Here is a 24,364-nt window from a genome sequence, read left to right on the forward strand (position 1 = left end):
TGTCAAATAAAATCATCCAAAATGCAGTACCACCACAAAAATAAATTGGTGACACTGACACATTGAAAAATGTGCACACACACACACACACACACACACACACACGCACGCACGCACGCACGCACGCACGCACACACACACACACACACACACACACACACACACAGGAACATTTGTAAGGCTATAATGTGTCAAATAAAATCATCCAAAATGCAGAACCACTACAAATATAAAGTGGTGTGGTGACACTGGCTCATCGACAATGTGTACTCACACACTCTCTCTCTCTTTATCTCTCAGACACACACACACACACCCACAATTGTGTGTGTCTAGAATCTAGAATTAGATTAAAAATAAATGATTGAAATAAATGATAAAATCTCCAACATTTCTCTTTATAACATTTTGTTCAGGTTTGGTTCTAATCATAATGTAACATTATTGAAAAACTGGGGGGGGGTTTGGTACAAAAAATGCTAAACTTTGACAAAAATATTTTATTTTTGTTATAATTGTGATTTTATAATATTTAGATATGAATCCAACTGAATCCAACTTGTGAAAAGATATCTTTCAGGTAGTCTAATAGCAAATAGCATATACTGGAGCTCTATAGCCATCTAGTGGTTATAATTATTATTTTTTATTTTAAAACTGCATTTTCCAAAAAATGGGCATAAATGTTACATTAAACCATTTAAAATCATCCATGTTATCCCCATGAATGAAAGTTAGAAATCTGGGTCTTTTATAAAGTGAATTTTACATCAAATGCTGTTTTTTTGTAAAAAGGCTATTTAAATATTTATTTATAGAAATTTAAAAAATATCATAAATTCTCCAAAAACTGCACAAATGTTGAGTAAAAACATTAACAAACAGAATAAAATTACATTTGTATAAAAAAAACCCTATTATCTTGTTACAAAATTAAATGTTATTGTCTGGGGTCTCTAGAGACCCCAAAGGACTCGAGTGTAGACATAAAAAAAGACCATCAGAGGGTTAAATGAAGGAGACTTGACTTGAAGAATGTTTGTAAACAGACTTCCAAAGTTGAAAAAAAAAAAATATGGATATTAATTTACAATATGTAGCCTATATATTACATAAGTAATTACTATATAGTTCATAATCAAACAAATTGAACGTAATTTACCTCACTTGATAAACGTAATTGATTAAAAATAGCTTAATAATAATAATAATAGCCTACTAAGATGAACATCATTATTACAACTGTAATATTCGGACATTAAACACTTAAATTAACACGTAATAAAGGTTGTGCAATGTACAGTGCAAATGCGTATAAGATAGTCAGGTGTGTGTGTATAAGCTAACTAATACAGACATTAATGGTCATTATAACATAGTTCAAACAAAATTAATCATAACATGATTTGAACTGTAATCATGGCTGTAGAGAGTGCCTGTTAGTAATCTGAGCATCGCTGGGGTCCTGATGGAGAGGGAGGACCCGATTCGTCATCATAATGGCGCGAAAATACAATTCATAATCAACGTTAATTACAACACGGTCTGTCTGTTGCCCAACAAATCTTGCTTTTCAAAAGAAGTTAATTGAAAGATTTTGCATCAAATGTACCCAGCTTATATTTAACTCTCTGAATGAATGGAAATAGGAAAAGAATGCTCAGTTAGTTATAACGCTGAGGATCTTTATGTCTTCTGGTGGACATGTTGGAGAGAGTGTTCTGCAGACACTAATGTGGAGGTTATTTAAGTATGACATCCAGTTTATTCAGCAGAATCACACTTAATACAGCAGAGCCACGAATCAGCATGTTCTCAACACCAGTGCACTGATCGCACTGATCACACACACACACACACACACACACACACACACACACACACACACACACACACACCACTGCTGCTCTTACAGGGGGAGTCTGCTCACAACTGCTGGTCTAGGATCAGTTTTCTCTGTTATAACCGTATATTGGAGGACTTGCTGTTGATATATGGCAGGTTTGGTGTTTCCCTCACGAGAGCATAGATGTTTCTCTTCATAAGGTGATTTGCAGTGTTGATGCAGCCGCTCATTAGCATATCTGATGACCTCATGAAGCAGTGGCCAATCAGACGAGATGAAGATAGCAGTGTCAGACTTTAAAATGTTTGAATATAATAAAAGAAACCCTGGGCCCGTATTTATCCAGCCTCTGAGGATTAATCACACGAACACTGCTAAGAACGGACTGGAGTAAAACATGAATGTCTCAACCCTGCGCTTAAAGAGCAGAGATCAGCATCAGTCTGAGAGTGGGTGAAGCAGGGCTAGAGGACTCTCTTCGGCTGAGGACCGGCATGGACCAATCACTGGACAGATTGCCTTATTTAAGAATATTCTCAGATCAATTCACATTCCTAAGAGGACTTTACATTCAACACACATCTGACAATAGATCATTTTCAAGAGAACACATTATGATATCCACACTGGAAAGGTTTTCTTAATCACACACTTCCAGCCGGAGTGCTGTTAACTGCCCATACACAGCCAGAGTTATGATGCGCTCATCCATTATGGACTCCGAACTGAACCCGAGCTGGCGGGAGAAAGAGCAGCTGATGCTGGATCAGTGGACACACGTTATAAAGCCCAACGTTAGCCAGCGCTGATGATGATGATGATGATGATGATGAAGATCTGTCCAAACGACACGCTGATGAACTGCTCCTCAAACATTAGTTCTCTCCTGAAAGACTGACTCGTCTCGGCCTGCATCACACGACCCCCCCGGAGACCCTCACACTCCAGCCTCCAGTCACACACTCCAGTCTCCATCACCCAGAGGAAGAGCGACTCCAAGCTTTAGACATTAGATCACTAGATACCCAGAGACTAGTGTCTTCAGCAGCGCTGACCCCATCACACAATCACACAATCACAGGAGCCAGAGTCTGTCCGGTCACACACTTCATTTATTCTGCACACACACACACACACACACACACTGGTCACTCCTGGTGCTCGTGGTCCTGTCCCGGGATGAGCCAGCGGATGCTGTCGGTGCAGAGGATGACACACACACACACACACACACACACACACACACACACACACACACACACACACACACACACACACACACACACACACACACACACACGTCACTCCTGGTGCTCGTGGTCCTGTCCCGGGATGAGCCAGCGGATGCTGTCGATGCAGAGGATGACACACACACACACACACACACACACACACACACTGGTCACTCCTGGTGCTCGTGGTCCTGTCCCGGGATGAGCCAGCGGATGCTGTCGGTGCAGAGGATGGCGTAGAGAGTGAAGCCCGATATGAAGAGCACGGAGAACACAAAGAGCCAGTCGATGCTCCTGACGGGAGCCGCGGGAAGAGGACCCTCACGGTCGTCCTCCTCCACCGCCTGATCCGGGCTCGCCTCGAAACCTGCAGAGCACAGCCAATCACAGGAGAGCTTCATACAGGCAGAGCACAGCCAATCACAGGAGAGCTTCACACAGGCGGAGCTACATCTCAGCAGCCGACACTGGGGTCAGGGGTCAGGGGTCGCCCGAGTCTGAACTATTACGATTCTGCTCATCAATTAGATCTTTATATATCACTCACATTTATTACTGCAAACATGTAACTGTATCTGAACCTCATGAACATCAAGAGTGCATGTGGACGATGCTCATTACACACACCTGTCTGGTTGGCTATGAAGGACGAGAGCGTCTCCAGCGTCCGCTCCGTCTGGTTGAACCGGGCCATTGGCTTGGCGCCCTGGAACAGGAGGATATTGGGGACGGCCACGGTCCCGAACCGCGTCGAGAGACTGTGGAGAGAGACACACTCACGGGTCACATGACTGCACACACTCACGGGTCACATGACTGCACACACTCATGGGTCACATGACCGGTGTGAGAGAGCGTCACTGAGACCTGCTGTGCTGGGAGGCGTCGAGCGCGAGGAAGTGCATGCTGGGAAACACTCGGGGCAAGGCGTTGAAGTGCGGCGCGAGGCTGGCGGAGAACTGGCACCACGGCGTGTAGAAGAGCACCAGCGAACACTCCGAGCCGTTGGCGTTCAGGAGCTCCATCAGGTCCTGTAGGAGGAACACACGTTACTGAGCTGATCGCGTGTGTGTGTGCGTCTTCTAGTGAAGCGTCATCACTCAGGCTTACACTCCGCCCCTCTACACATTAGAGAGCCACGCCCACATATCTACATCCAATCAACATCCACTGCACAGACACAAGCTCCGCCCTGCATTAAAATAGCACACGCTCTGTGCAACCAAAACGGCATTTTTTACGGCGTCATATGGCGAGATGAACGGCGTAAAAAGCGGCGCTTTCCATGCACACTAAAACGTCTTTTACGGCGTTTGTAATTACAACGGCGTATTTTACGGCGTCCAATACGGTTTAAAACGCCATATTTGAAGGCGTTTGGCTTTAAATGCGATTAATCTATGGCGTATTTCTGAGCCTCTTGGCTTGCGATAATATACCAACATAACATCGCGTCACATATGCAAATGGAGTCTCAAATACAACAATTTTATTGGTTGCTGCTGTAAGTGTTGTCGCGGTCAAAAATCACGCGTTTCGTTTAAAGACTTTTGACCGCTTGCCATAGACTATTGACCCCGATCGCCTTCCATACACCTGTGACGCACCTGAGACGCGTTGAGCACCTGTGACGCACCTGAGACGCGTTGAGCACCTGCACCGCGAAGCGCTGGACCCCGCTGGTGTTCCTCAGGTCGCAGGTCACCTTATAGGTCTTGGCGGCCTCGGTGAAGTTCTGGCTCTGGTTCTGGCTGTGTGTTTCCCCGGTGTCTCGGACCTCCTCCGGCTGCTCCTCCTCCGCACACGGCTCTCCCAGCACTGACTCCTGCAGTTCCCTGGGGATCAGCTGCTGTATCCCAGCGGGAGAATGAGCCGTTCCCATCACGGCGTCCGCCATCTCTGCCGTGTTGAAGCGCCTCTGAGGCGGCTCGGGCTCCTCCGCCACATCTGCGGGAGAACACAGCTCAGTCACCGCATCACCTCACCTCACACGGGCTCATCAGACACGCGTTATAAGCGCTGTTAGTGTGTTCATACCTGCGCAGGAGAGCCGCACGAGCCCGAAGAGGATCAGCCACAACGCGAACCCCATCTCGAGTCCAGCGCGCGACTGACGCTAATGTTGATGTTGTGTTTCTGTGACCTCGAAGGGAAAGATTCGACTTCCGGTTCACGACACTTCTACTCGCTTTTTAATAAAGCTTTATTATCGTGGCTGTATTACAGGAAATATTCGTGATAGTGAAACAGTACGTCAATTAGGAGCAAATACTGTCGATTGATATTTTTTTATATACAATAATCAAGCAGTTTATTACTAAAGCCGCACTCAGGAAGATTTTGTGTTATTGTGTAAACTATACAAAAAATAGAATTGTTTAATTCTCTTAATTCCTTCCTGATATGTAAAAGAAAACCCGCACCCGTTGTTGAAATGTATCTATAAATTAAACTTATTATCCGGTAAACATCCAGGACTGTGATTGGTTCATCCTCAGAAGCGCGGGGAAAAGTAACATAAAACACGTGACCGCTTCGGTAGCGGCTGCGGGACTTTAGTCACTGAAATGAAAATTCACAGTAGCCTATTATTTAGACACGTTAGAGGCAATCCCTGTCCATGTTTCTTTTATGTCAGTCTACTACCCAACATATTGAGGTCAAAGCAAACAATATCTATAGTTGATGTCAGTTTGTAGGCTACACTATATTTATCATTAGACGTTATTATTAGCCTATTTTATAATTTGCTTATATTTTCTTTACATTTGCACTTTTTTTGTACATTTTTTAGGCTACTTCAATAAAATAAAATTCAATTATTCTACTTGTATCGAAATAAAAATCAAATTTCCTCAATTGTAGTTACACTTTAATAAAACATCCACAAACATTCGTATTCTAACTGTATCACAAAGTATGGAAAATGAAAGAAAAATTAAGAAAAGCCCACGTCACTGATTGTGTGAATGTAACAAATATTAAACACAAAACCTCTTCTCTTCACTGCTACTATAGTCACTACTCATCTGAGTCATGTGATACTGAGCCAATAAGAACATGTTTACATCACTGCAGCATTCCCACACACCAATATATGAACCATCAGAGCCGGAATCATAAATACAATACAAAAGTAACTATTACAAGACGTGTAATGATTGACATGTGAGATTAAAGAGTGCATGTTTCACGTGTGTCATCTAGAGTCATGCTGTTGAAGGTCTTTGGTGGAGTGCTGGAATGATGAAAATATTGCACTCTTCATTATGGTCTAACTATGTAACTCAAGCTTATGAAAGAAGCTTACTAACAACCCAACATGACATGCAATGACATTCAGCGTGACCACAGCGCGCCGGAGATGAGCTGTTCGGGGACCGGGGGGGCGTCCTCCGACGGCAGGAGCGCCACTGGCGGAGGGGTTTTCTGGTTCCGGACGGGGAAGCTGCTGAGGAGGAACTGGGGAGCTTGTAACAACATTTTTGGTGTTCTAGACCAGAAGACAAAACAGAACAAAACAGAATCAGAGGCTTAGCATACAAAGGTTTTCATAATGAAACTTACAAAAACACACTAAAGTCCCTGTAAATGTGCTGCACTTTCCTTTCAATAACAAAATAAACACATGAAAATGAGAAAACATCAGTTCAGAAAGCATCTGATCATAGTGATGTGGAAATGTTTGTCACATTTATTAGTACAGCACTTTATACAGTAGATTGCTTTAAAGCAGCAGCTTTACAGTATTAAACATGAAAACAGTGTCAGCGTCTCTTTTCTGCTATAAAGCGTCTCTCAGTCATGTTTCTACTCGCGTCTGACCTCGACTGACTGAACAGAAGACGTGAACCGGAGAAGTTTTACACCACATAGAAGGCGGAGCCTCGGAGACACACCCACATATTACATAATCACCGCTGGCCAATGGGAGTTCAGAGTTTCAAACTGTCAATGAACACCAAATGAAGTTTGTTTTGGCCTGATTGTGTCTGAAATGACGTCACACCAGTTTGTTTTTCGATTTCGCTTGAAGTATATCAGGGCCTTAACAAAAAACAGATGGACTGCACTTGGAAAAACACTGACAGAAATACATTAGCAAAACTTTAACATTAAAGGGTTAATTAATTTTTTTTTTTACATTGTCATCATTTTCACACTCTCGAGTTGTTTTAAACTTTCTTCAATGTCACATATGTTTGGCAGAAAGTTCACGCCTCTCTTTTCCTGAACAAGCTCACGTTAATCACTGCTTATCGTTGCTCAATCCAGTCATTCCAACAGAAATCTGTGCGATCGGGAGTTTCACGCGAGGATGATAAAGTTCCCCACACAGATATCGCTCATGTTCAAGTTGGTCGCGTGAATTCGCTACACTGACCAATAGAAAGCTGCTTGGTTAATGTGACTGCACCGCGAGATTTCCAATTTTCCGGAGTGCCTCAGGGCTCAGTGCTGGGACCGCTTCTCTTCTCCATCTACATGTCATCACTAGATCTGTCATTCAGAAACATGGTTTACCCCATCACTGTTATCATCTAGCTACTGGAGTGCCTCAGGGCTCAGTGCTGGGACCGCTTCTCTTCTCCATCTACATGTCATCACTAGTGTCTGTCATTCAGGAACATGGTTTATCCTATCACTGTTATCATCTAGCTACTGGAGTGCCTCAGGGCTCAGTGCTGGGACCGCTTCTCTTCTCCATCTACATGTCATCACTAGATCTGTCATTCAGGAACATGGTTTATCCTATCACTGTTATCATCTAGCTACTGGAGTGCCTCAGGGCTCAGTGCTGGGACCGCTTCTCTTCTCCATCTACATGTCATCACTAGTGTCTGTCATTCAGGAACATGGTTTATCCCATCACTGTTATCATCTAGCTACTGGAGTGCCTCAGGGCTCAGTGCTGGGACCGCTTCTCTTCTCCATCTACATGTCATCACTAGATCTGTCATTCAGGAACATGGTTTATCCCATCACTGTTATCATCTAGCTACTGGAGTGCCTCAGGGCTCAGTGCTGGGACCGCTTCTCTTCTCCATCTACATGTCATCACTAGTGTCTGTCATTCAGGAACATGGTTTATCCCATCACTGTTATCATCTAGCTACTGGAGTTCCTCAGGGCTCAGTGCTGGGACCGCTTCTCTTCTCCATCTACATGTCATCACTAGATCTGTCATTCAGAAACATGGTTTATCCCATCACTGTTATCATCTAGCTACTGGAGTGCCTCAGGGCTCAGTGCTGGGACCGCTTCTCTTCTCCATCTACATGTCATCACTAGTGTCTGTCATTCAGGAACATGGTTTATCCCATCACTGTTATCATCTAGCTACTGGAGTTCCTCAGGGCTCAGTGCTGGGACCGCTTCTCTTCTCCATCTACATGTCATCACTAGATCTGTCATTCAGAAACATGGTTTATCCTATCACTGTTATCATCTAGCTACTGGAGTGCCTCAGGGCTCAGTGCTGGGACCGCTTCTCTTCTCCATCTACATGTCATCACTAGTGTCTGTCATTCAGAAACATGGTTTATCCCATCACTGCTATCATCTAGCTACTGGAGTGCCTCAGGGCTCAGTGCTGGGACCGCTTCTCTTCTCCATCTACATGTCATCACTAGTGTCTGTCATTCAGAAACATGGTTTACCCCATCACTGTTATCATCTAGCTACTGGAGTGCCTCAGGGCTCAGTGCTGGGACCGCTTCTCTTCTCCATCTACATGTCATCACTAGATCTGTCATTCAGAAACATGGTTTATCCCATCACTGTTATCATCTAGCTACTGGAGTGCCTCAGGGCTCAGTGCTGGGACCGCTTCTCTTCTCCATCTACATGTCATCACTAGTGTCTGTCATTCAGGAACATGGTTTATCCCATCACTGTTATCATCTAGCTACTGGAGTTCCTCAGGGCTCAGTGCTGGGACCGCTTCTCTTCTCCATCTACATGTCATCACTAGATCTGTCATTCAGAAACATGGTTTATCCTATCACTGTTATCATCTAGCTACTGGAGTGCCTCAGGGCTCAGTGCTGGGACCGCTTCTCTTCTCCATCTACATGTCATCACTAGTGTCTGTCATTCAGAAACATGGTTTATCCCATCACTGCTATCATCTAGCTACTGGAGTGCCTCAGGGCTCAGTGCTGGGACCGCTTCTCTTCTCCATCTACATGTCATCACTAGTGTCTGTCATTCAGAAACATGGTTTATCCCATCACTGTTGTCATCTAGCTACTGGAGTGCCTCAGGGCTCAGTGCTGGGACCGCTTCTCTTCTCCATCTACATGTCATCACTAGTGTCTGTCATTCAGGAACATGGTTTACCCCATCACTGTTATCATCTAGCTACTGGAGTGCCTCAGGGCTCAGTGCTGGGACCGCTTCTCTTCTCCATCTACATGTCATCACTAGTGTCTGTCATTCAGGAACATGGTTTATCCCATCACTGTTATCATCTAGCTACTGGAGTGCCTCAGGGCTCAGTGCTGGGACCGCTTCTCTTCTCCATCTACATGTCATCACTAGTGTCTGTCATTCAGAAACATGGTTTATCCCATCACTGTTATCATCTAGCTACTGGAGTTCCTCAGGGCTCAGTGCTGGGACCGCTTCTCTTCTCCATCTACATGTCATCACTAGATCTGTCATTCAGAAACATGGTTTATCCTATCACTGTTATCATCTAGCTACTGGAGTGCCTCAGGGCTCAGTGCTGGGACCGCTTCTCTTCTCCATCTACATGTCATCACTAGTGTCTGTCATTCAGAAACATGGTTTATCCCATCACTGTTATCATCTAGCTACTGGAGTGCCTCAGGGCTCAGTGCTGGGACCGCTTCTCTTCTACATCTACATGTCATCACTAGATCTGTCATTCAGAAACATGGTTTATCCCATCACTGTTATCATCTAGCTACTGGAGTGCCTCAGGGCTCAGTGCTGGGACCACTTCTCTTCTCCATCTACATGTCATCACTAGATCTGTCATTCAGAAACATGGTTTATCCTATCACTGTTATCATCTAGCTACTGGAGTGCCTCAGGGCTCAGTGCTGGGACCGCTTCTCTTCTCCATCTACATGTCATCACTAGTGTCTGTCATTCAGAAACATGGTTTATCCCATCACTGTTATCATCTAGCTACTGGAGTGCCTCAGGGCTCAGTGCTGGGACCGCTTCTCTTCTACATCTACATGTCATCACTAGATCTGTCATTCAGGAACATGGTTTACCCCATCACTGTTATCATCTAGCTACTGGAGTGCCTCAGGGCTCAGTGCTGGGACCGCTTCTCTTCTCCATCTACATGTCATCACTAGTGTCTGTCATTCAGGAACATGGTTTATCCCATCACTGTTATCATCTAGCTACTGGAGTGCCTCAGGGCTCAGTGCTGGGACCGCTTCTCTTCTACATCTACATGTCATCACTAGATCTGTCATTCAGAAACATGGTTTATCCCATCACTGTTATCATCTAGCTACTGGAGTGCCTCAGGGCTCAGTGCTGGGACCACTTCTCTTCTCCATCTACATGTCATCACTAGTGTCTGTCATTCAGGAACATGGTTTATCCCATCACTGTTATCATCTAGCTACTGGAGTGCCTCAGGGCTCAGTGCTGGGACCGCTTCTCTTCTCCATCTACATGTCATCACTAGTGTCTGTCATTCAGAAACATGGTTTATCCCATCACTGTTATCATCTAGCTACTGGAGTGCCTCAGGGCTCAGTGCTGGGACCGCTTCTCTTCTCCATCTACATGTCATCACTAGTGTCTGTCATTCAGGAACATGGTTTATCCCATCACTGTTATCATCTAGCTACTGGAGTGCCTCAGGGCTCAGTGCTGGGACCGCTTCTCTTCTCCATCTACATGTCATCACTAGATCTGTCATTCAGAAACATGGTTTATCCCATCACTGTTATCATCTAGCTACTGGAGTGCCTCAGGGCTCAGTGCTGGGACCGCTTCTCTTCTCCATCTACATGTCATCACTAGATCTGTCATTCAGGAACATGGTTTATCCCATCACTGTTATCATCTAGCTACTGGAGTGCCTCAGGGCTCAGTGCTGGGACCGCTTCTCTTCTCCATCTACATGTCATCACTAGATCTGTCATTCAGAAACATGGTTTATCCCATCACTGTTATCATCTAGCTACTGGAGTGCCTCAGGGCTCAGTGCTGGGACCGCTTCTCTTCTCCATCTACATGTCATCACTAGATCTGTCATTCAGAAACATGGTTTATCCCATCACTGTTATCATCTAGCTACTGGAGTGCCTCAGGGCTCAGTGCTGGGACCACTACTCTTCTCCATCTACATGTCATCACTAGTATCTGTCATTCAGAAACATGGTTTATCCCATCACTGTTATCATCTAGCTACTGGAGTGCCTCAGGGCTCAGTGCTGGGACCGCTTCTCTTCTCCATCTACATGTCATCACTAGTGTCTGCCATTCAGAAACATGGTTTATCCCATCACTGCTATCATCTAGCTACTGGAGTGCCTCAGGGCTCAGTGCTGGGACCGCTTCTCTTCTCCATCTACATGTCATCACTAGATCTGTCATTCAGAAACATGGTTTATCCCATCACTGTTATCATCTAGCTACTGGAGTGCCTTAGGGCTCAGTGCTGGGACCGCTTCTCTTCTCCATCTACATGTCATCACTAGATCTGTCATTCAGAAACATGGTTTATCCCATCACTGTTATCATCTAGCTACTGGAGTGCCTCAGGGCTCAGTGCTGGGACCGCTTCTCTTCTACATCTACATGTCATCACTAGATCTGTCATTCAGAAACATGGTTTATCCCATCACTGTTATCATCTAGCTACTGGAGTGCCTCAGGGCTCAGTGCTGGGACCGCTTCTCTTCTCCATCTACATGTCATCACTAGTGTCTGTCATTCAGAAACATGGTTTATCCCATCACTGTTATCATCTAGCTACTGGAGTGCCTCAGGGCTCAGTGCTGGGACCGCTTCTCTTCTCCATCTACATGTCATCACTAGATCTGTCATTCAGAAACATGGTTTATCCCATCACTGTTATCATCTAGCTACTGGAGTGCCTCAGGGCTCAGTGCTGGGACCGCTTCTCTTCTCCATCTACATGTCATCACTAGATCTGTCATTCAGAAACATGGTTTATCCCATCACTGTTATCATCTAGCTACTGGAGTGCCTCAGGGCTCAGTGCTGGGACCGCTTCTCTTCTCCATCTACATGTCATCACTAGTGTCTGTCATTCAGAAACATGGTTTATCCCATCACTGTTATCATCTAGCTACTGGAGTTCCTCAGGGCTCAGTGCTGGGACCGCTTCTCTTCTCCATCTACATGTCATCACTAGATCTGTCATTCAGAAACATGGTTTATCCTATCACTGTTATCATCTAGCTACTGGAGTGCCTCAGGGCTCAGTGCTGGGACCGCTTCTCTTCTCCATCTACATGTCATCACTAGTATCTGTCATTCAGAAACATGGTTTATCCCATCACTGTTATCATCTAGCTACTGGAGTGCCTCAGGGCTCAGTGCTGGGACCGCTTCTCTTCTCCATCTACATGTCATCACTAGTGTCTGTCATTCAGGAACATGGTTTATCCCATCACTGTTATCATCTAGCTACTGGAGTTCCTCAGGGCTCAGTGCTGGGACCGCTTCTCTTCTCCATCTACATGTCATCACTAATGTCTGTCATTCAGAAACATGGTTTATCCCATAACTGTTATCATCTAGCTACTGGAGTGCCTCAGGGCTCAGTGCTGGGACCACTTCTCTTCTCCATCTACATGTCATCACTAGTGTCTGTCATTCAGGAACATGGTTTATCCCATCACTGTTATCATCTAGCTACTGGAGTTCCTCAGGGCTCAGTGCTGGGACCGCTTCTCTTCTACATCTACATGTCATCACTAGATCTGTCATTCAGAAACATGGTTTATCCCATCACTGTTATCATCTAGCTACTGGAGTGCCTCAGGGCTCAGTGCTGGGACCACTTCTCTTCTCCATCTACATGTCATCACTAGTGTCTGTCATTCAGGAACATGGTTTATCCCATCACTGTTATCATCTAGCTACTGGAGTGCCTCAGGGCTCAGTGCTGGGACCGCTTCTCTTCTCCATCTACATGTCATCACTAGATCTGTCATTCAGAAACATGGTTTATCCCATCACTGTTATCATCTAGCTACTGGAGTGCCTCAGGGCTCAGTGCTGGGACCGCTTCTCTTCTCCATCTACATGTCATCACTAGATCTGTCATTCAGGAACATGGTTTATCCCATCACTGTTATCATCTAGCTACTGGAGTGCCTCAGGGCTCAGTGCTGGGACCGCTTCTCTTCTCCATCTACATGTCATCACTAGATCTGTCATTCAGGAACATGGTTTATCCCATCACTGCTATCATCTAGCTACTGGAGTGCCTCAGGGCTCAGTGCTGGGACCGCTTCTCTTCTCCATCTACATGTCATCACTAGTGTCTGTCATTCAGAAACATGGTTTATCCCATCACTGCTATCATCTAGCTACTGGAGTGCCTCAGGGCTCAGTGCTGGGACCGCTTCTCTTCTCCATCTACATGTCATCACTAGATCTGTCATTCAGAAACATGGTTTATCCCATCACTGTTATCATCTAGCTACTGGAGTGCCTCAGGGCTCAGTGCTGGGACCGCTTCTCTTCTCCATCTACATGTCATCACTAGATCTGTCATTCAGAAACATGGTTTATCCCATCACTGTTATCATCTAGCTACTGGAGTGCCTCAGGGCTCAGTGCTGGGACCGCTTCTCTTCTCCATCTACATGTCATCACTAGTGTCTGTCATTCAGAAACATGGTTTATCCCATCACTGTTATCATCTAGCTACTGGAGTGCCTCAGGGCTCAGTGCTGGGACCGCTTCTCTTCTACATCTACATGTCATCACTAGATCTGTCATTCAGAAACATGGTTTATCCCATCACTGTTATCATCTAGCTACTGGAGTGCCTCAGGGCTCAGTGCTGGGACCACTACTCTTCTCCATCTACATGTCATCAATAGATCTGTCATTCAGAAACATGGTTTATCCCATCACTGTTATCATCTAGCTACTGGAGTGCCTCAGGGCTCAGTGCTGGGACCGCTTCTCTTCTCCATCTACATGTCATCACTAGATCTGTCATTCAGAAACATGGTTTATCCCATCACTGTTATCATCTAGCTACTGGAGTGCCTCAGGGCTCAGTGCTGGGACCGCTTCTCTTCTCCATCTACATGTCATCACTAGATCTGTCATTCAGGAACATGGTTTATCCCATCACTGTTATCATCTAGCTACTGGAGTGCCTCAGGGCTCAGTGCTGGGACCGCTTCTCTTCTCCATCTACATGTCATCACTAGTGTCTGTCATTCAGAAACATGGTTTATCCCATCACTGCTATCATCTAGCTACTGGAGTGCCTCAGGGCTCAGTGCTGGGACCGCTTCTCTTCTCCATCTACATGTCATCACTAGATCTGTCATTCAGAAACATGGTTTATCCCATCACTGTTATCATCTAGCTACTGGAGTGCCTCAGGGCTCAGTGCTGGGACCGCTTCTCTTCTCCATCTACATGTCATCACTAGATCTGTCATTCAGAAACATGGTTTATCCCATCACTGTTATCATCTAGCTACTGGAGTGCCTCAGGGCTCAGTGCTGGGACCGCTTCTCTTCTCCATCTACATGTCATCACTAGATCTGTCATTCAGAAACATGGTTTATCCCATCACTGTTATCATCTAGCTACTGGAGTGCCTCAGGGCTCAGTGCTGGGACCACTACTCTTCTCCATCTACATGTCATCAATAGATCTGTCATTCAGAAACATGGTTTATCCCATCACTGTTATCATCTAGCTACTGGAGTGCCTCAGGGCTCAGTGCTGGGACCGCTTCTCTTCTCCATCTACATGTCATCACTAGTGTCTGTCATTCAGAAACATGGTTTATCCCATCACTGTTATCATCTAGCTACTGGAGTGCCTCAGGGCTCAGTGCTGGCACCGCTTCTCTTCTCCATCTACATGTCATCACTAGATCTGTCATTCAGAAACATGGTTAATCCCATCACTGTTATCATCTAGCTACTGGAGTGCCTCAGGGCTCAGTGCTGGGACCGCTTCTCTTCTCCATCTACATGTCATCACTAGTGTCTGTCATTCAGAAACATGGTTTATCCCATCACTGTTATCATCTAGCTACTGGAGTGCCTCAGGGCTCAGTGCTGGGACCGCTTCTCTTCTCCATCTACATGTCATCACTAGATCTGTCATTCAGAAACATGGTTTATCCCATCACTGTTATCATCTAGCTACTGGAGTGCCTCAGGGCTCAGTGCTGGGACCACTTCTCTTCTCCATCTACATGTCATCACTAGATCTGTCATTCAGAAACATGGTTTATCCCATCACTGTTATCATCTAGCTACTGGAGTGCCTCAGGGCTCAGTGCTGGGACCGCTTCTCTTCTCCATCTACATGTCATCACTAGATCTGTCATTCAGAAACATGGTTTATCCCATCACTGCTATCATCTAGCTACTGGAGTGCCTCAGGGCTCAGTGCTGGGACCGCTTCTCTTCTCCATCTACATGTCATCACTAGATCTGTCATTCAGAAACATGGTTTATCCCATCACTGTTATCATCTAGCTACTGGAGTGCCTCAGGACTCAGTGCTGGGACCGCTTCTCTTCTCCATCTACATGTCATCAGTAGGATCTGTCATTCAGAAACATGGTTTATCCCATCACTGTTATCATCTAGCTACTGGAGTGCCTCAGGGCTCAGTGCTGGGACCGCTTCTCTTCTCCATCTACATGTCATCACTAGATCTGTCATTCAGGAACATGGTTTATCCCATCACTGTTATCATCTAGCTACTGGAGTGCCTCAGGGCTCAGTGCTGGGACCGCTTCTCTTCTCCATCTACATGTCATCAGTAGGATCTGTCATTCAGGAACATGGTTTTTCCCATCACTGTTATCATCTAGCTACTGGAGTGCCTCAGGGCTCAGTGCTGGGACCGCTTCTCTTCTCCATCTACATGTCATCACTAGATCTGTCATTCAGAAACATGGTTTACCCCATCACTGTTATCATCTAGCTACTGGAGTGCCTCAGGGCTCAGTGCTGGGACCGCTTCTCTTCTCCATCTACATGTCATCAGTAGGATCTGTCATTCAGGAACATGGTTTTTCCCATCACTGTTATCATCTAGCTACTGGAGTGCCTCAGGGCTCAGTGCTGGGACCGCTTCTCTTCTCCATCTACATGTCATCACTAGATCTGTCATTCAGAAACATGGTTTACCCCATCACTGTTATCATCTAGCTACTGGAGTGCCTCAGGGCTCAGTGCTGGGACCGCTTCTCTTCTCCATCTACATGTCATCACTAGATCTGTCATTCAGAAACATGGTTTATCCCATCACTGCTATCATCTAGCTACTGGAGTGCCTCAGGGCTCAGTGCTGGGACCGCTTCTCTTCTCCATCTACATGTCATCACTAGATCTGTCATTCAGAAACATGGTTTATCCCATCACTGTTATCATCTAGCTACTGGAGTGCCTTAGGGCTCAGTGCTGGGACCGCTTCTCTTCTCCATCTACATGTCATCACTAGATCTGTCATTCAGAAACATGGTTTATCCCATCACTGTTATCATCTAGCTACTGGAGTGCCTCAGGGCTCAGTGCTGGGACCGCTTCTCTTCTACATCTACATGTCATCACTAGATCTGTCATTCAGAAACATGGTTTATCCCATCACTGTTATCATCTAGCTACTGGAGTGCCTCAGGGCTCAGTGCTGGGACCGCTTCTCTTCTCCATCTACATGTCATCACTAGTGTCTGTCATTCAGAAACATGGTTTATCCCATCACTGTTATCATCTAGCTACTGGAGTGCCTCAGGGCTCAGTGCTGGGACCGCTTCTCTTCTCCATCTACATGTCATCACTAGATCTGTCATTCAGAAACATGGTTTATCCCATCACTGTTATCATCTAGCTACTGGAGTGCCTCAGGGCTCAGTGCTGGGACCGCTTCTCTTCTCCATCTACATGTCATCACTAGATCTGTCATTCAGAAACATGGTTTATCCCATCACTGTTATCATCTAGCTACTGGAGTGCCTCAGGGCTCAGTGCTGGGACCGCTTCTCTTCTCCATCTACATGTCATCACTAGTGTCTGTCATTCAGAAACATGGTTTATCCCATCACTGTTATCATCTAGCTACTGGAGTTCCTCAGGGCTCAGTGCTGGGACCGCTTCTCTTCTCCATCTACATGTCATCACTAGATCTGTCATTCAGAAACATGGTTTATCCTATCACTGTTATCATCTAGCTACTGGAGTGCCTCAGGGCTCAGTGCTGGGACCGCTTCTCTTCTCCATCTACATGTCATCACTAGTATCTGTCATTCAGAAACATGGTTTATCCCATCACTGTTATCATCTAGCTACTGGAGTGCCTCAGGGCTCAGTGCTGGGACCGCTTCTCTTCTCCATCTACATGTCATCACTAGTGTCTGTCATTCAGGAACATGGTTTATCCCATCACTGTTATCATCTAGCTACTGGAGTTCCTCAGGGCTCAGTGCTGGGACCGCTTCTCTTCTCCATCTACATGTCATCACTAATGTCTGTCATTCAGAAACATGGTTTATCCCATAACTGTTATCATCTAGCTACTGGAGTGCCTCAGGGCTCAGTGCTGGGACCACTTCTCTTCTCCATCTACATGTCATCACTAGTGTCTGTCATTTAGGAACATGGTTTATCCCATCACTGTTATCATCTAGCTACTGGAGTTCCTCAGGGCTCAGTGCTGGGACCGCTTCTCTTCTACATCTACATGTCATCACTAGATCTGTCATTCAGAAACATGGTTTATCCCATCACTGTTATCATCTAGCTACTGGAGTGCCTCAGGGCTCAGTGCTGGGACCACTTCTCTTCTCCATCTACATGTCATCACTAGTGTCTGTCATTCAGGAACATGGTTTATCCCATCACTGTTATCATCTAGCTACTGGAGTGCCTCAGGGCTCAGTGCTGGGACCGCTTCTCTTCTCCATCTACATGTCATCACTAGATCTGTCATTCAGAAACATGGTTTATCCCATCACTGTTATCATCTAGCTACTGGAGTGCCTCAGGGCTCAGTGCTGGGACCGCTTCTCTTCTCCATCTACATGTCATCACTAGATCTGTCATTCAGGAACATGGTTTATCCCATCACTGTTATCATCTAGCTACTGGAGTGCCTCAGGGCTCAGTGCTGGGACCGCTTCTCTTCTCCATCTACATGTCATCACTAGATCTGTCATTCAGGAACATGGTTTATCCCATCACTGCTATCATCTAGCTACTGGAGTGCCTCAGGGCTCAGTGCTGGGACCGCTTCTCTTCTCCATCTACATGTCATCACTAGTGTCTGTCATTCAGAAACATGGTTTATCCCATCACTGCTATCATCTAGCTACTGGAGTGCCTCAGGGCTCAGTGCTGGGACCGCTTCTCTTCTCCATCTACATGTCATCACTAGATCTGTCATTCAGAAACATGGTTTATCCCATCACTGTTATCATCTAGCTACTGGAGTGCCTCAGGGCTCAGTGCTGGGACCGCTTCTCTTCTCCATCTACATGTCATCACTAGATCTGTCATTCAGAAACATGGTTTATCCCATCACTGTTATCATCTAGCTACTGGAGTGCCTCAGGGCTCAGTGCTGGGACCGCTTCTCTTCTCCATCTACATGTCATCACTAGTGTCTGTCATTCAGAAACATGGTTTATCCCATCACTGTTATCATCTAGCTACTGGAGTGCCTCAGGGCTCAGTGCTGGGACCGCTTCTCTTCTACATCTACATGTCATCACTAGATCTGTCATTCAGAAACATGGTTTATCCCATCACTGTTATCATCTAGCTACTGGAGTGCCTCAGGGCTCAGTGCTGGGACCACTACTCTTCTCCATCTACATGTCATCAATAGATCTGTCATTCAGAAACATGGTTTATCCCATCACTGTTATCATCTAGCTACTGGAGTGCCTCAGGGCTCAGTGCTGGGACCGCTTCTCTTCTCCATCTACATGTCATCACTAGATCTGTCATTCAGAAACATGGTTTATCCCATCACTGTTATCATCTAGCTACTGGAGTGCCTCAGGGCTCAGTGCTGGGACCGCTTCTCTTCTCCATCTACATGTCATCACTAGATCTGTCATTCAGGAACATGGTTTATCCCATCACTGTTATCATCTAGCTACTGGAGTGCCTCAGGGCTCAGTGCTGGGACCGCTTCTCTTCTCCATCTACATGTCATCACTAGTGTCTGTCATTCAGAAACATGGTTTATCCCATCACTGCTATCATCTAGCTACTGGAGTGCCTCAGGGCTCAGTGCTGGGACCGCTTCTCTTCTCCATCTACATGTCATCACTAGATCTGTCATTCAGAAACATGGTTTATCCCATCACTGTTATCATCTAGCTACTGGAGTGCCTCAGGGCTCAGTGCTGGGACCGCTTCTCTTCTCCATCTACATGTCATCACTAGATCTGTCATTCAGAAACATGGTTTATCCCATCACTGTTATCATCTAGCTACTGGAGTGCCTCAGGGCTCAGTGCTGGGACCGCTTCTCTTCTCCATCTACATGTCATCACTAGATCTGTCATTCAGAAACATGGTTTATCCCATCACTGTTATCATCTAGCTACTGGAGTGCCTCAGGGCTCAGTGCTGGGACCACTACTCTTCTCCATCTACATGTCATCAATAGATCTGTCATTCAGAAACATGGTTTATCCCATCACTGTTATCATCTAGCTACTGGAGTGCCTCAGGGCTCAGTGCTGGGACCGCTTCTCTTCTCCATCTACATGTCATCACTAGTGTCTGTCATTCAGAAACATGGTTTATCCCATCACTGTTATCATCTAGCTACTGGAGTGCCTCAGGGCTCAGTGCTGGCACCGCTTCTCTTCTCCATCTACATGTCATCACTAGATCTGTCATTCAGAAACATGGTTAATCCCATCACTGTTATCATCTAGCTACTGGAGTGCCTCAGGGCTCAGTGCTGGGACCGCTTCTCTTCTCCATCTACATGTCATCACTAGTGTCTGTCATTCAGAAACATGGTTTATCCCATCACTGTTATCATCTAGCTACTGGAGTGCCTCAGGGCTCAGTGCTGGGACCGCTTCTCTTCTCCATCTACATGTCATCACTAGATCTGTCATTCAGAAACATGGTTTATCCCATCACTGTTATCATCTAGCTACTGGAGTGCCTCAGGGCTCAGTGCTGGGACCACTTCTCTTCTCCATCTACATGTCATCACTAGATCTGTCATTCAGAAACATGGTTTATCCCATCACTGTTATCATCTAGCTACTGGAGTGCCTCAGGGCTCAGTGCTGGGACCGCTTCTCTTCTCCATCTACATGTCATCACTAGATCTGTCATTCAGAAACATGGTTTATCCCATCACTGCTATCATCTAGCTACTGGAGTGCCTCAGGGCTCAGTGCTGGGACCGCTTCTCTTCTCCATCTACATGTCATCACTAGATCTGTCATTCAGAAACATGGTTTATCCCATCACTGTTATCATCTAGCTACTGGAGTGCCTCAGGACTCAGTGCTGGGACCGCTTCTCTTCTCCATCTACATGTCATCAGTAGGATCTGTCATTCAGAAACATGGTTTATCCCATCACTGTTATCATCTAGCTACTGGAGTGCCTCAGGGCTCAGTGCTGGGACCGCTTCTCTTCTCCATCTACATGTCATCACTAGATCTGTCATTCAGGAACATGGTTTATCCCATCACTGTTATCATCTAGCTACTGGAGTGCCTCAGGGCTCAGTGCTGGGACCGCTTCTCTTCTCCATCTACATGTCATCAGTAGGATCTGTCATTCAGGAACATGGTTTTTCCCATCACTGTTATCATCTAGCTACTGGAGTGCCTCAGGGCTCAGTGCTGGGACCGCTTCTCTTCTCCATCTACATGTCATCACTAGATCTGTCATTCAGAAACATGGTTTACCCCATCACTGTTATCATCTAGCTACTGGAGTGCCTCAGGGCTCAGTGCTGGGACCGCTTCTCTTCTCCATCTACATGTCATCAGTAGGATCTGTCATTCAGGAACATGGTTTTTCCCATCACTGTTATCATCTAGCTACTGGAGTGCCTCAGGGCTCAGTGCTGGGACCGCTTCTCTTCTCCATCTACATGTCATCACTAGATCTGTCATTCAGAAACATGGTTTACCCCATCACTGTTATCATCTAGCTACTGGAGTGCCTCAGGGCTCAGTGCTGGGACCGCTTCTCTTCTCCATCTACATGTCATCAGTAGGATCTGTCATTCAGGAACATGGTTTTTCCCATCACTGTTATCATCTAGCTACCGGAGTGCCTCAGGGCTCAGTGCTGGGACCGCTTCTCTTCTCCATCTACATGTCATCACTGGGATCTGTCATTCAGAAACATGGTTTACCCCATCACTGTTATCATCTAGCTACTGGAGTGCCTCAGGGCTCAGTGCTGGGACCGCTTCTCTTCTCCATCTACATGTCATCACTAGATCTGTCATTCAGAAACATGGTTTATCCCATCACTGCTATCATCTAGCTACTGGAGTTCCTCAGGGCTTGAGATAGTATTCTCACTTGAATCGAGTCGAGGCTTGGACCCGAAAACAATTCTTTACATCACGACTTAACCAGCGGATCGCACTGTGACACTCAATACTCACACTACAGACTCCTGCGATCTGAATACTGCTATGATACTCTCTTTAGGCTTATTACTTATTACATTTTGCATAATATAGAAGGCAGAACCGATTAATGTTTGTGTGTGAGATAAGGATGCATTACAGTAAAGAAGGAAAGGTTGACTTTACTCTTTAGCCGCTTCCTCCTTCAGCGTAGCGTCGGGTCTGTGCATGATGCTGTAGGGGAACGCCGCTCCACTGCAGGAACCGTAGCTTAGCTTACCCAGCCGAGACGGGCTCTTGATGCTGCCGGGCGGCCGGCCCGGACTCACCTTATAGCCCGCGGCCTTGGTGGTGCCCAGGGGCCGGCCCGGACTGGTCTTAAACCCAGCGGCTTTAGTGGTGCCCAGCGGTCTGCCCGTGCTGGTTCTGTAACCGGCGGATTTGGTGGTTCCCGCCGGCCGGCCGCGTTTCCCAGACCTCCCAGACGCTCCCTTCTTTTTAGAGTCCCCGCTTCTGTGGTTTCCCTGAGGTCCGGCAGGCCCCTGCGGCAGCCGTGGCTCCTCGCGGCACGAGGGAGACTTGAGGACCGGCGGCGGGGGCAGGTACGCGAAGCACATCTGCCGAGAGCGCTGAGGCAGGGAAGACTGGTAAAACTTGGTGGGGCACAAATCAAAGTGGCTCGGCGAGAGCCTCACGTCCTCCGCTAAACACGAGGGCCGGCCGTCGACGCAGTATTCGCTGCTGCTGGACACCTGACGCATCATCTTCTGTTGACAGACGGGACATATGTGTGTGACAGAGGCTTTGAGTCTTATTTTGTGTGGCTAAAAAGACTACATGAAACAGGAAGCTAGGGGGCATATATAAGGAGTGGGACGGACCCTCTCATATGATTGGACAGAACTTTACAGAGTGCGAGATGAGTCGTCACTGTTTCTTAAGGCCCATTCACAGCAAGATCTTTAACGTTAACAGATGATATCGTTCTGTTTATTCTCAGTTTTGCTCTCTATCGCTTTAAAGGTGACATATTATGGCCCTTTTCACCAGATGGAATATAAATCTATGGTGTCCCTAGAATGTGTCTGTGAGATTTCAGCTCAAAATCCCCGCAGATCATTTATTATAGCTTGTCAAATGCCCCTGCACTGTTTGTGTGTGCGTGTCCCTTTAAATGCATATGAGCTTTAGCTCCGCCTCCGTTCAGAAGAGGGCGGAGCCTGTACACCAGCTTCAGAGCTTCATGTTTTCTGTGTTGGTAGAAGCACCGGGGACTCGATTATGGCACTTAAACACAGAAAAAGTCAGATTTTCATGATGTGTCCCCTTTAAATGCTCAAGCTCTTTAAAGTATGATGGCTGATTGGCTGTCAATGATTTTATCGTTTATCAGCTGGAAGAAAAATGATTCTGAATGTGACTCCAACGATATTATTATTCTGTGCCGTTATTGTTATAGTTGTGGTGTGGACGATTATGAAAAATAATAGGTATTGTTATCGTTATCATTCTTGGTGTGAACGGACCTTTATAATCTATTTTCCTAGAAGGTACATTTGATAATATGTCTGTTTTTTTCTCATTGATATAAATGCATGATGTAAATGCATACATGTCTGCTTAAAGTAAATGGTTAAATGGTCACAGACATTGACTCTCATGTTGATTTCATGGGGTCTTCAAGTGTTTGCTTTAAACTCTTTACAACAACAGAACTCAAAACATCTTCATGTGTGTGAATGAATGAATGCATAGATTCTGTTTTATAATAGTTAATAAAGACAGATCATGCATAGCTTTAAATGTGACATATTACATTATAAATGCACACAGCTGTTATCTGCACACATGACAAAGCCTCCATTGTTATCCTCTACATTACTAATAACAGTGACAAAGTCAAAGATACATTTGATTTGATGAAACACAAATTTCAGTTCATGCAAACTTACAGAAACATCATTTGTTTGTAAAGAGATGAATGACTGTACCTCGCTTTAATGTCGACAGCGGAACGGAAAGGGTTAAATGTGACATTTCTGTCCCATTTTGGGTGAATTTTGACTGATTAGGATCGAAGCCCAGCGAATAAAATCAAAGAGATTGACGTTCACCTTGGTGTTCAGGTAATGTGTCAAAGCTCTCCTCCTAATTTTAAGAGATGCTTTAGAAACGAGCGTCAGCCATTGATATTAAATATTAAGAAATCAGAAGGAACACGCGCATGCGCGCTGAGTGCTCGCGCAGTGGCTGGAGCTGCATCGAGTTTAACTCTTCTGCTCGACGGAGATAATAATGCTGAATCTGTTTTAACTCTTCGCTGTGTGTTTTCACGTCAGCGCTTATAAGAGTCTGTCATTATTCAGATGCTCGAACAGGAACGGGAGACATGTGGTACACGGTCCTTTTCTCAACGCTGATCGGGATCGACCAATCAGAGTCGCTCATGACTCACTGGACCGAACATTGTTACGAG

The 24,364-nt window shown here is 45.8% G+C and overlaps 2 protein-coding genes across 3 annotated transcripts; both read right to left on the reverse strand.

Annotated features, from left to right (window-relative positions):
• Positions 1–787: 787 nt before the first annotated feature.
• On the reverse strand, positions 788–5,268 carry txndc15 (thioredoxin domain containing 15). Its single transcript, XM_081391023.1, has 5 exons — positions 5,116–5,268; positions 4,715–5,025; positions 3,946–4,109; positions 3,706–3,836; positions 788–3,445 (listed from the first exon to the last, which is right to left on the reverse strand). Exons 1-5 carry the CDS (start codon positions 5,168–5,170, stop codon positions 3,249–3,251), a joined length of 858 nt encoding a protein of 285 aa, XP_081247149.1. The 5' UTR covers positions 5,171–5,268; the 3' UTR covers positions 788–3,248.
• Positions 5,269–5,820: 552 nt separating this feature from the next.
• Positions 5,821–24,346, reverse strand: cUnh5orf24 (chromosome Un C5orf24 homolog). Of its 2 annotated transcripts, none has more exons than XM_081391027.1 (3): positions 23,880–24,341; positions 22,075–22,655; positions 5,821–6,571 (listed from the first exon to the last, which is right to left on the reverse strand). In XM_081391027.1, exons 2-3 carry the CDS (start codon positions 22,650–22,652, stop codon positions 6,418–6,420), a joined length of 732 nt encoding a protein of 243 aa, XP_081247153.1. In that variant the 5' UTR covers positions 22,653–22,655; positions 23,880–24,341; the 3' UTR covers positions 5,821–6,417. The 2 variants fall into 2 exon arrangements, with proteins under 2 accessions (XP_081247153.1, XP_081247154.1); XM_081391028.1 differs by having other exon boundaries at positions 5,932–6,571; positions 23,841–24,346.
• Positions 24,347–24,364: the final 18 nt, after the last annotated feature.

The sequence above is a fragment of the Scardinius erythrophthalmus genome (genome assembly GCF_964197995.2).
Source record: "Scardinius erythrophthalmus genome assembly, chromosome: 17".
Classification (NCBI taxonomy): domain Eukaryota; kingdom Metazoa; phylum Chordata; class Actinopteri; order Cypriniformes; family Leuciscidae; genus Scardinius; species Scardinius erythrophthalmus.